This window comes from Pangasianodon hypophthalmus, chromosome 27 (assembly GCF_027358585.1).
Source record: "Pangasianodon hypophthalmus isolate fPanHyp1 chromosome 27, fPanHyp1.pri, whole genome shotgun sequence".
In the NCBI taxonomy this organism is placed as follows: Eukaryota; Metazoa; Chordata; class Actinopteri; order Siluriformes; family Pangasiidae; genus Pangasianodon; species Pangasianodon hypophthalmus.
In genome coordinates, this window is record NC_069736.1 from 3167403 (window position 1) to 3179490 (window position 12088).

At 40.2% G+C, this 12088-nt stretch overlaps 2 protein-coding genes across 2 annotated transcripts; one reads left to right on the forward strand and one right to left on the reverse strand.

The window, feature by feature from the left end:
* The first annotated feature begins 1494 nt into the window (after positions 1–1494).
* rabepk (Rab9 effector protein with kelch motifs) lies at positions 1495–6193 on the forward strand. Its single transcript, XM_026922373.3, has 8 exons — positions 1495–1727; positions 2650–2706; positions 2804–2958; positions 3127–3282; positions 3362–3523; positions 4067–4216; positions 4295–4444; positions 5692–6193. Exons 2-8 carry the CDS (start codon positions 2654–2656, stop codon positions 5910–5912), a joined length of 1047 nt encoding a protein of 348 aa, XP_026778174.3. The 5' UTR covers positions 1495–1727; positions 2650–2653; the 3' UTR covers positions 5913–6193.
* A 653-nt stretch (positions 6194–6846) lies between these two features.
* Positions 6847–10964, reverse strand: hspa5 (heat shock protein 5). The gene is made up of 9 exons (XM_026921821.3): positions 10794–10964; positions 9927–10072; positions 9597–9828; positions 9362–9499; positions 9108–9220; positions 8579–8969; positions 8242–8479; positions 7980–8147; positions 6847–7891 (listed from the first exon to the last, which is right to left on the reverse strand). Exons 2-9 carry the CDS (start codon positions 10040–10042, stop codon positions 7329–7331), a joined length of 1959 nt encoding a protein of 652 aa, XP_026777622.2. The 5' UTR covers positions 10043–10072; positions 10794–10964; the 3' UTR covers positions 6847–7328.
* Between the last annotated feature and the right edge of the window lie 1124 nt (positions 10965–12088).

Below are 12088 nucleotides of genomic sequence, written 5' to 3' on the forward strand. Positions count from 1 at the left end.
GGATAGAGGGTGGCAGGGGGTGAATAGAGGGGGCAGGGGGTGAATAGAGGGTGGCAGGGGGTGGATAGAGGGTGGCAGGGGGTGAATAGAGGGTGGCAGGGGGTGGATAGAGGGTGGAAGGGGGTGAATACAGGGTGGCAGGGGGTGAATAGAGGGTGGCAGGGGGTGAATAGAGGGTGGCAGGGGGTGGATAGAGGGTGGAAGGGGGTGAATAGAGGGGGCAGGGGGTGGATAGAGGGTGGCAGGGGGTGGATAGAGGGGGCAGGGGGTGAATAGAGGGTGGAAGGGGGTGAATAGAGGGTGGAAGGGGGTGAATAGAGGGTGGCAGGGGGTGGATAGAGGGTGGCAGGAGTGGACTATAACAGGAGTACTGATGCTCAAAAGTGTCCTTACCGTAGGTTTTGGTCGATATCATGTCTGAGATATCTCGGATTAGCTCATCATCATGTCTGCAATGTGGTGGGTTTCACTTTATCTGAAGACATAAACACATCTGGCAAATAATTTCAGTCGGAGTCCCAGCTGTGTTTGAAAACCATCTATCACTCATAACTTCTCCAACAGTGACCTCATGTGGTGGTTTGAAATCACAGTTTACAAACATTTGTCCTTATTCAGGATTTGGTATTACACATTATCCTAAGGAGGGAAGGAAAAAGGAGACACTAATGGCTTCTGTAGCCGGGGAGTGCACTACATGTCCATCTGGGATTCGGCCATTGCATACAGACGCTCTGTCACATGGGTTCTTGCCTGTAAAGGCTTGTTAAATTGCTCTGCTATTAGATTTTATTGGTGCAATGCAATAGTTAATATATTGTCTTTTAAAAGATAAGAACCTTGAGAATAAAAAGTGCTTGCTGAAGTCCACACTTTGTCAAGAACAGCTACAATCACAAGAACTACTGTGCACATTTTGTAGAGCAAATATTAATTCAGAAAATAATGAAATGAAAAGTTAATAAATAAATTAATTACTATACTGAGCAGTAAACATTATTAAGCAACCAATGAAAAATGAAATGAACTCACAATTTGCCTTGAATAAATTCTCTTCATACAGGTTTTGAAGGAAATTGGATCGAAGGATGTTCCAGGATTCTTGGAGAGCTTCATTTGAAAAACTTTTTTTTATTAATACACACTATTATAAACATTTTAAACATTTCAGAAATAAATTATTACTAGTATTTAACCATGTTAAGATTTGAACTTAGTGTTTAAATCAGTATCAAATATATGAATCAATCCAAAATAATCTATTTATATGATTATATAATTCTGTATTTAAAGACTAAAAACAAGAAATAAGCTAAAATTGCTTATTATATAGTAAAATATTCTGGGAGCTTTAATTTAAACCTGTGAAAGTTTAAGCTTGGCCTGACTGTAGCCTGTTTCACAGGTCATTATTGAGGCGTTTTCATGATCATCCGCTAGATGGCGACAGCAGCCCTTTCTCTCCAACACACACGCTCACAAACACAAACTTCCGCAGAAGAAGCGCGAGTTGCCCTGGGTAACAAAATTCGGTTGTGTTCCAAATGGCTTCCTGTTCCCTACATATGTGGTCTGTTTAGTGTTTTTCAGGCTGACAGCGCGGCACCACGCAGCGCACTATATAGTGCAATGTTCAGTCATTTGGGACGCAGCCACTCCATATTTGATTTTGAGCAGTATTAGCTGAAGTTTGTGCTCGTAATCCGTTTTGTCGTTAATTACGAAAGGTAGGTTTAAAATTTGTGCGTCTGCTAGACATAATAATGTGAATTAATTTATTAAATAGTTAGCTAAACAGCACGACAGACAACTTCCGGTTGCTAACGTTCCTGAGGCTGTCATTAACCACACTGTCATCTGATGTGGCTGGTTATCATTGTTTTTTATCCTGACGCTTGGTTTGTTCGTAAATGTTAGCTAAAAGAATCACAGATAGCTAATAACATAAAATATTTCAAATAAACCTCATAGCTCTATCGGAGCCGTCATAAATAGTGCAATAAATAGTGTGTATATCATTGATGTGTCGTTCCCTTTGAGTCGGCTCGCATTTCTGAATAGCATTTGGGGAGTCGACTCGCATTTCCAAAGAGCCGTTTGGGAGTCGACTCTCATTTCTGAATAGCATTTGGGGAGTCGACTCGCATTTCTTAAGACCCGTTTGGGAGTCGACTCGCATTTCTAAAGAGCCGTTTGGGAGTCGACTCGCATTTCTGAAAAGCGAAACTTATTGGAAATAAAGACTACAGCTCTGTGATGCTCTTGCAGAAAATGTATCGATATTCAATACATAAGTAATAAAACATCACATAGCCATATATTTTCATATAACAGCACACCCTGAAGTGTTTTATTCCTCTTATACCACAGCACTTCACCAGCAATTCCAATTTTTAATATTAACCAACATCATCCATTTACAGTTATGTTTATTTATGGAACATCTGAGTAATCGCTCCCTCACCTGCCATCTGTCCTGAAAACGTACTGACTTAAAAAGCACTGACACTGGAGACTCCTTCCATAAACATTCATTAAATTTCTCCTTCTTTTTTCCTATGTGAAATAGCATGCTTTTAATCCATATATATGGCTTTTCTATCATACAGACTGATCTGATTCACTGTTATCTTTCTGTGCTTTATCCAGACTCATGGAGCTTCTGCCCATCCTCGGCCCAGAAGATAAGCCCAGAGAAAAGCAGTGGTACATAGCACACACACACACACACACCAGGTTGATTTCCCATCATTATCTGCCAGTGCTATGATTCAGTGACTTTTTTCCTCTTTAAACCCTGCAGGTATGCTCTGGTGCCCCGAGGTGAAGCTCCTGGACTCAGCGTTGGTCACACCTGCATGTTCATGCCTTCAGCTAGTGGGGGAAAAGGACAGATTGTGATTGTCGGGGGGGCCAATCCGAGCGGCAGCTTTTCACACTCCTCCTTTATAAATCTCGGTAATGTCTCATCATATCCTGTCTCAGCAGTTTCATGCATTACTGTTCATAATTGTACTGGAACACATTGAATTAAAAACATGCTTGCTTGATGAATAAAAGTGTTTATAGAAATGACTGTTACTTAATTGACTTAAGTAATCGAAATTAATTTAATCGGTTTTTTAGACAGTCATGAATGGAACTTTCCAGATTGGGAAGGTCTACAGGCGAGATATGAACACTGTAGCTTTGTGTCTGAGAGCGACCCTGCGAGTCTGTGGGTGTTCGGAGGAGCTGAACAGAGCGCTAACCGGAACTGCGTTCAGGTTTTACACACCACAGGTAATTACTGTACTGTCTTATGAGTGGATTTTAATGTAGATTTTATTACGTAGCTGTGTGTTTGTGTTCCTGTGTGCAGACAGTGTTCTGTGGAGGACAGTGGAGGTGAAAGGGACACGCCCGAGCCCGAGAACGTACCACACTAACTCAGCGTGTATTAGAGACAAACTGTTCGTCTTCTCTGGTGGAGAGACGGGAGCTACGCCTGTGACCGACCCCCAGGTGCACGTCTTTAACACAGGTCTCTTATATACCTATAACTATCTACGCCTGTATGTTTATGTGTTTGTCGACGAGTTTGTTCATGAAATGTTTGAACTGTGTATGTTGTCTATAACAGAGCATTTTTTATTACACACCTTTTTTTTGGCTCTTATCAGGAATTTAAACTTTTATATGTCAGGCATCTTTTTAGATTCTTGGACCCAGTTAAAGGAAGAGGATTGTAAGCCAAAAAAGATTTTTTTTAAAAAGTTTGTTAGGCAGATGCTAAAAATTAGCTATTCATCACAATATTACGCCCACAAAATATCATGGATCATGGACACTTTAAAATATCACTGCTACCCCTGCTGTAGATCGATTTCAAATGCAGCATGAATATTATTTTTAAATACCTTAAAATTGAAGAAAAAAATTGAAGTAGGTCTAAAAATATGTACGTGTATGCTCTTAGTGAAAGAAACTGTGTAGAAACGTATCAGCTATTGGACTTTATACACATTAAAGCTACAGTGCAGTTATTAAAGTTAATAATTGTGTGTGTGTGTGTTTCTCTCTAAAGTAACCTGCACATGGTCACAGCCAGAGAGCAAAGGAAAGCCTCCCTCGCCACGGCACGGTCATGTGATCGTAGCCGTTGGGTCTTTCATCTACATCCACGGAGGGATGGCAGGAGAGAAGTTCCACTCTGATATGTTCTCTCTGGATACAGGTACACAGCACACCTTCTTCCACTCACTGGATAAGTTTAAATAGTTGTGGTATTTTTATGTGTTAATGTGTTCCTCAGAGAGTATGAAGTGGGAGCGGGTGAAGGCTAAAGGAGACGTTCCTCCAGGAACAGCAGCTCACTCCGCTGTGCCTTTGGGGAGAAATGTTTATATATTTGGAGGGATGACGGCGGACGGAGCGAGCAATTCTATGTACAAGTTTCAGAGTGGTATGTAAAAGTAAATAGCGTGATGCCATATTACATTCTTGTAATGTTTACATAATACACATTTACATACCCCTGGCAGAATCTGCAAGATGTACAAACCATATTTTCTTTATTTATTAATAATCCTCAGATGAAGGTATTTATTCACAGATATTCACAGAAATTTCCATGTATTATATTAATCATAATAATAACTGAATTTACACAAATGACCCATGTCAAAAGTTTACATACCCTTCTATTTTGAGCCTGTTAATACTCACTCAAGTGTATTGAGATCACTGAAGGTTAAGAATCCACACCTTGTCTTGTTTGATTGTAATCAGAGTGTGTACATGAATAGTCAGTGTGTTTTCTCAGTTATTAGGGAAACATTGTGCATTTAGTCTGTGCCTGCACTGAATTTGCTGAACAGTAAAATATAGGGAAAGCAAAAGAACTGTCAAATGATAAGTGAGAAAAAAGTAATTTTAATAATTTTGTAAAATTGTACAAGGTGCAAAGAAAAGCCCTAAAACAACTTCTCAAATACAGGCTTATCTGAAACAAAGTGTGATGGCTGTTTCTGACTGCACCATAAGGACATGTTTTAACAAAAATAGGCTGGGTGGTAAAGTTGCCAGAAAAAAAAAGCCATTTTACACCACCACCATAAAACAGCATCTAGAGAAACCTCAAGAATTTTAAGTAATTTGGAGTGATAAGGCAAAAACAAAGCTTTATGGTCACAACCATAATAATGAACAGAAACACACCCTCCATACCATGAGGCATGGAGGTGCAGCTCTGATGTTTTGCAATTGTGTGAGCTACAGTGGCAAAGGAAATTTCGTCCAAATCGATGGCAAGCAAAAAATGGAGGAAAATTCAGTGTCTGGAGAGCATGTGGACGTTCAAACATGACAACGATCCAAAGCACAAGGCCAAGCTGAATGATCAGTGGCTATAGAGGAAGGAAGTGAGGGTTCTGGAGTGGCCCTCGTGGTCCCCAGACCTCAACATCATAGAGACTTTGAAGAGAACTGCAAAGACTTTTTGCCCGGAAGAGTAGGCAGCTACTCTGCTCACTCATATTTTCTAAAAATCACAAACATCTTACAAATTCTGCCAGGGGTGTGTAAACTTATGAGCAGAACTGTATACATAAGACTGCATATGTGCAGTTAGACAGAGGATACAGGTCTGTTAATGATGCAAACTGCCTTGACATTGTGATAATCAAGATTACATTCCTCTTATCGTCACAGACAAACAACGCTGGACTCTGATGAAATTCGAAGGTGACCTTCCTCCTAACCGACTGGATCACTCCATGTGTGTCGTGCCTTGGCCGGAAAAGACAGACGCCAGCGTGGAGGAGAAAGCAGAAAGCCGTGAGGGGGAAATGAAGCATCTGTGCTTTGTGTTTGGAGGCATGGATACTCAGGGGCTCATTTTCAACGACTGTCTAGTCACCGTGTTAACATGATGCTTTTTAGCTGCTTTTATTTTTGTAATAAACACAAAACTCTTGACTAAACCCGTGTCTGTAAATGAGTGTGAAGACTGAGAATGAGAAATGTTATTTATTAATGTATAACGGATGGGTAGAATTGAAAATTATTATAATTAATAACATAAGGAGTACAGCCATTCTCAAACTACAGAATATACAGCATATTGATTATGATATATTTATACATTCAGTCTTTTTTTTTTTAAATGTAGTTCTTCTTAGTACACTGTATTTACTATCCACCATTTTAAAAGTTAATTTTTACAGCAAGTAGTAAACACACCAAGGCAGAAAGGTTGTACAAAACATTGCCTAAGGTGTGGAAAGTCCCAAATTTAAAATTGCTCACTTTGAGAAAATGGAACATAATATGGAAATCGTAATCAATCTGCAAAAGCATGGATTTATTTATTTTTATTTATTTTTTTCCTGGATAGAGGAAGGAATTTCACCACTGACTAGTTCTTCCAGCAGAGCTTCAAGTTAGTACATGCTCAAATACCAAATGCAGGTAAAGTTTAAAAAAATAAATAACTAAAAATAAAAAAGGAAATGCACCATTGCCTATTTTTTTTAGTTAGATTTTTTTTTTATTTTAAGCTCTGGAAGTGAACATTTCACTTGGTAAGAATTTAATGTCATAATTTATTTAAAAAAAAAAAAAAAAGTCAACAAGGAGCTTAACTTTAGAGACCCAGATATAGAGACTTAATGAGAAACCCTTAAGAGCAAGAAAAAAAAAAAAAGAACAGATGCTCACCTTCATATGGTTAATACTAATACGCTCTTATAAACTATAACATTCATAATGCTGAGAGAAAAAAATATTAAAATTAATAGCACAAAAAGAAGTGTTTATGGCACTCAAAGTAGAAGTGTTCAAGAAAATGATGACACACACAGCAAGTAGTTTTGTATCAAACGTTTATTCCCATGAGGTTGCAGTAGAAACGTACTCTACATTTGCCAGATTTAAATAAATAACTTGAGTTTGTGAACAATGATGTTTGCCCAAGACCCAACACACCCACTAAAGTCTAACCCCGCCCACCCCCCACCCCAAATCACACCCTAATCCACAGAACTCCTCTCCAACTGCCTGAGAACAGCAGCAAGCCTCAGTCCAGGCTGACTAAATCTCCACCTCGGTGAAGAGCAACATCTCACGCTCTCTAAATGCTCCAAGTCTTTTCCAGAAGTAAATCGTGGTTTTATGGTTGCCCCACCCCTTTATACCTTCCCTCACAATTGTCCATCAAATCCAGCAACTATGTACATCTGTCCCCTTTTTTTATCCAGAGAGGGCAAGGGCATATCAGGAGGGCCAAAAGGGAAAAGAGAAAAAAAAAAAAAAAAAAAAACAGCTTCAAAATGGAATCACGCAGCAACCTACAACTCGTCCTTCTCGTCATCGCCGCCCTCTTCTGGTGGTGGACCGCCTGCGCTACCGTACAGCTTGCTGATGATCGGCTGGACAACTTCTTCCAGCTCCTTCTTCTTGGCCTGGAAGTCTTCAAGGTCGGCGTCCTGGTGGGACTCGAGCCACTCGATCTTTTCCTCCACAGCTTTTTCAATGGTCTCCTTGTCGTCAGGGGACAGCTTACCTCCCAACTTCTCCTTGTCTCCCACCTGGTTCTTGAGCGAGTAGGCGTAGCTCTCGAGCTCGTTGCGGGCGTCGATGCGCTCTTTCAGCTTCTTGTCTTCATCGGCGAAGCGTTCGGCGTCGTTCACCATGCGCTCGATGTCTTCAGGTGTCAACCGGTTCTGGTCGTTGGTGATGGTGATCTTGTTCTTGTTGCCCGTGCCCTTATCTTCAGCTGTGACCCTTAGGATGCCGTTGACATCGATTTCAAACGTGACTTCGATCTGAGGAACACCACGGGGTGCTGGAGGGATGCCTGTTAGGTCAAAGGTGCCCAGGAGGTGGTTGTCTTTGGTCAGAGGACGCTCACCTGTGAGAAAAAACAAGAAATTTATAAAGGAACAGCTCAAATTTATCAAAATAAGTTTACAGTAAATAAGAATTGTTTACAATCTTACCTTCATAAACTTTGATGGTGACAGTTGGCTGGTTGTCAGAAGCTGTAGAGAAGATCTGAGACTTCTTGGTGGGCACGACAGTATTCCTAGGGATGAGTTTTGTCATCACACCTCCAACAGTCTCAATACCAAGAGTCAGAGGGCACACGTCCAAAAGCACAATGTTTCCTGTGGAGGTGATCCAACATCATTAGCTTAATGCTACTTTTTAAACTGAAGAGGTTTTACAACACAAATTTACTGAGGATTTTCCAAAACTCACCTGTATCTTCCTCTCCAGACAGCACTCCAGCCTGCACAGCAGCTCCGTAAGCCACAGCCTCGTCAGGGTTGATGCCTCTGGATGGCTCTTTGCCATTGAAGAACTCCTTCACCAGCTGCTGGATCTTGGGGATACGGGTGGAGCCGCCCACAAGGACAATCTCATGGATGTCAGACTTCTTCAGGTCAGCGTCTTCCAGGACTTTCTGCACGGGTTTCATGGTGGAGCGGAACAGATCCTGTGATGGAAGCAGAAAAAAAAATATTAAAGTTTAATTCAAGGCAAGTTTCACATGCAGAATAAAATGTGAATAGCAGAGACTGGAGAAAGGTCTTACCATGTTGAGCTCCTCAAACTTGGCACGAGTCAGGGTCTCAGAGAAGTCCTCACCCTCGAAGAAGGACTCGATCTCGATGCGGGCCTGGTGCTGAGAGGACAGGGCTCTCTTGGCCTTCTCGACCTCACGGCGCAGCTTCTGTACAGCGCGACTGTCCTTGCGCACGTCCTTTCCGGTCTTCTTCTTGTACAGCTTGATGAAGTGATCCATGACGCGCTGGTCAAAGTCTTCACCGCCGAGGTGAGTGTCTCCGTTGGTAGCCACCACTTCGAAGACTCCGTTATCGATGGTCAGCAGGGACACGTCGAAGGTACCGCCACCGAGATCAAATACCAGGATGTTCTTCTCACCGTCCTTCTTGTCCAGACCGTAGGCGATGGCAGCGGCAGTTCTGCAATGACAGCAATGGAAGTCTAAGTAATGGCGTCTCATAATAAGTATTACAGTATACTTATAAATATTATGCATACTATAAATATACTTATAAATAGAGTTTTCTAAAAGAATCAGAAAACGGGGAATTGCTTACGGCTCATTGATGATTCTCATGACGTTCAGACCAGCGATAGTACCGGCATCCTTGGTGGCCTGGCGCTGAGCATCATTGAAGTAGGCAGGGACGGTGACCACAGCATGTGTAACCTGCAAAAATAAACAAATAAAAAAAAATAAGGAAAAGAAAAAAAAAAAAAAAGAGAGAGAGAGAGAGAGGTGGCTATTACTCTCTCATGATATGTAGTGTGAGTCGAATATTATTTGCAGAAAAACACCACCACAACATACCGTCTTTCCCAGGTAAGCCTCTGCAGTTTCCTTCATCTTAGTAAGCACCATGGCTGAGATCTCCTCAGGAGCGAAGGTCTTCAACTGACCAGCTCCAACCTCGACCTGAATATGGGGCTTGGTCTTCTTCTCAATAACCTAGAATTGTTCATATGAACATGACGGTCAAGCCTCAGACTTCTCTACAATATTTCTACAGCTGATAATATGGATAACCGATATAATAAACACCCACCTTGAAAGGCAGATATCTGATGTCCTGTTGAACAGAGGAGTCGCTCCATGTACGACCGATCAGCCTCTTGGCGTCGAAGACCGTGTTTTCGGGGTTGGAGGTGAGCTGGTTCTTGGCGGCGTCTCCAATCAGACGCTCACCCTCTCTGGTGAAGGCCACGTAGGATGGAGTGATGCGGTTACCCTGGTCATTGGCGATGATCTCAACACGGCCGTTCTTGAACACTCCAACGCTAAATAGAAACAAAGCAATTTTAGATACAATTCATCTTATCAAATAAATAAAAGAATGCTTGCAGACTGATAAATGAGGAAAGCACTGCATGCTCACCAGGAGTACGTGGTGCCAAGGTCGATGCCCACTACAGTGCCGACATTTTCCTTCCTGTCGTCATCGTCGGCGTACACACAGCCGACCACCAGCAGGAACAGCCCCAGCAATCTCATGTTGGTATCAGTATCCGATCTGACTTCACTCTGTTAAGGAATAAAGTTTAAAGCAGACATGAATTAGATTAGACTAGAAGTCACAGCAGGTGCCGCCCTGAAATCACGTGGGTTTATCCATATAGAGGAAAAAATACTAATGACCCCATTACCACTCGAATGAACAATTAATTAATTAAAATAGTTATAAATGCATTCAAGCTACTTAACTGTCGACTAGCAAACTCGGATAACGAGCTACCAAAAAATTTTACACAGCAGAGCGGAAGAAGCAGAAACCATTTGCATTGCAAAGCTAGCAAGCTAGCTGCATGGTTATAAAACCATCATGCTAGCATGTAAACCAAATTAATGTCGTTACAAATAGTGCTTTAGTATATTCATTTATTGTTAATGATCAAAATACTGGTTTAACGCTGAACAATCTTTTCTAACTTGCTTTTTTTCCGGACTCAAGCTAAGCTAAGCTAAGCTAAGCTACCAGCTTGCTAGCAAACCGTTAGCAGCTATAGAAAAAGCTAGAATGTGCGCGAGACGAACCGCTAATTAAACTACTTAGCAATATCAGAGCAATACCAATTATATTAAATTATAATTAAATTATACCATCTTTACGTGTTAAGTAGCCAAAGCGTGCAACGCTGTTTAAATTTTAAACACTTTAACCGCTTTATTTCTCCACCTTACCGTTAAATAAGCATGCATTATATTTCTAAGGTTAAGTACCATGAATTAAATGCAGAAAACTTACCGTAAATATTGTAGAAGATGAAACTGAAGCAATGAGAAGCCGCACGGCGTTATAAAGAATCCGTTAATACCGCTCTGTCTGTCTCTCTCACGCTGGTTCTGTCTCTTTTTATACACTCACATACACTCACTCTTTTTCTTCTCTTCGTGTCGCTGTGTAAAATGAAACGGGATGAATGACGGCGCCTGTATATAAGCTGTCACTGCTTTCCCGTCGTGGAGGCTCGCCATTGGTCCACGGGCATCTCGTTGGAAGACGCTGATTGGCTGAGACCGGCACGCTGGCTTTTCCTCATTGGCACACGTACCGGCGTGTGTGGCGTCACGAGAAGGCGTTTACCTGCGCTGTGATTGGACAGGGCGTGTGTCATTTTATTAAAGACCCGGAAGCTAAGTTTGCTGTTACATACTAGTACGTGTGAACAAAAACGGGAAAATTTGTGGTTTATCAAACCACATCAAACAACAAATATTATATATATATATATATATATATATATATATATATATATATATATATATATATATATATATATATATATATATATATATATATATATATGTGTGTGTGTGTGTGTGTGTGTGTGTGTGTGTGTGTGCCAAGCAGTAAATATAGAATGAACACTGACACAAATAAAATAACCATTTATATACATATATATATATATATATATATATATATATATATATATATATATATATATATATATATATATATATATATATAATTAACATTGACTTATATAGAATAAATGCAATATGTTTTCCATTCTTAAGGCAACAATAAGATATGTGATACCACTGAATCTGCTATGATACGGTACTTTACGATTCGATTTAATATCCTCCGATCGATAATGTGAACAACTTTGCTTAGAATCTGGTGATGAAGAGAATGATGATGAAGAGAAGGACTATTTTAAGTATCAAAGTTACAAACCACCTTGCTAGCCTATTAAATTATTTACACATCAGTTCAAAAATATGAATTGTTATTTACACATGTTGTCTGTGTTTTCCAGTACAAATCAATTTACAATCAATTATATTCATGTGATTCATGTTGAATGAACATTGATATATGTATAGCTATATCTATATATTTGTATGTATATATTTGTCTGTATATATCTGTATATTTGTATGTATGTATGTGTGTGTGTACACACACAGAAAGAATAAACTAATACTAAACCACATGTGTAAGTGTAAGGATTTCTTACACAAAAGCTGTTTAAACCAAGTAGAAGAATCAAGCTTGTCCATTTACTTTTAATTCTTAAATTAACACATTTA

Bases quoted from the DNA above. Each gene is read 5' to 3' on its own strand.
- rabepk (XM_026922373.3), top strand. From the start codon at position 2,654: ATGGAGCTTCTGCCCATCCTCGGCCCAGAAGATAAGCCCAGAGAAAAG. The intron at 2,707-2,803 runs GTACATAGCACA...TAAACCCTGCAG, and splicing joins AAGCCCAGAGAAAAGCAGTG to GTATGCTCTGGTGCCCCGAG. The intron at 4,217-4,294 runs GTACACAGCACA...TGTGTTCCTCAG, and splicing joins TATGTTCTCTCTGGATACAG to AGAGTATGAAGTGGGAGCGG.
- hspa5 (XM_026921821.3), bottom strand. From the start codon at position 10,042: ATGAGATTGCTGGGGCTGTTCCTGCTGGTGGTCGGCTGTGTGTACGCC. The intron at 9,829-9,926 runs GTGAGCATGCAG...GTTTCTATTTAG, and splicing joins CTTGGCACCACGTACTCCTG to CGTTGGAGTGTTCAAGAACG. The intron at 9,221-9,361 runs GTATGTTGTGGT...TTATTTTTGCAG, and splicing joins AGGCTTACCTGGGAAAGACG to GTTACACATGCTGTGGTCAC.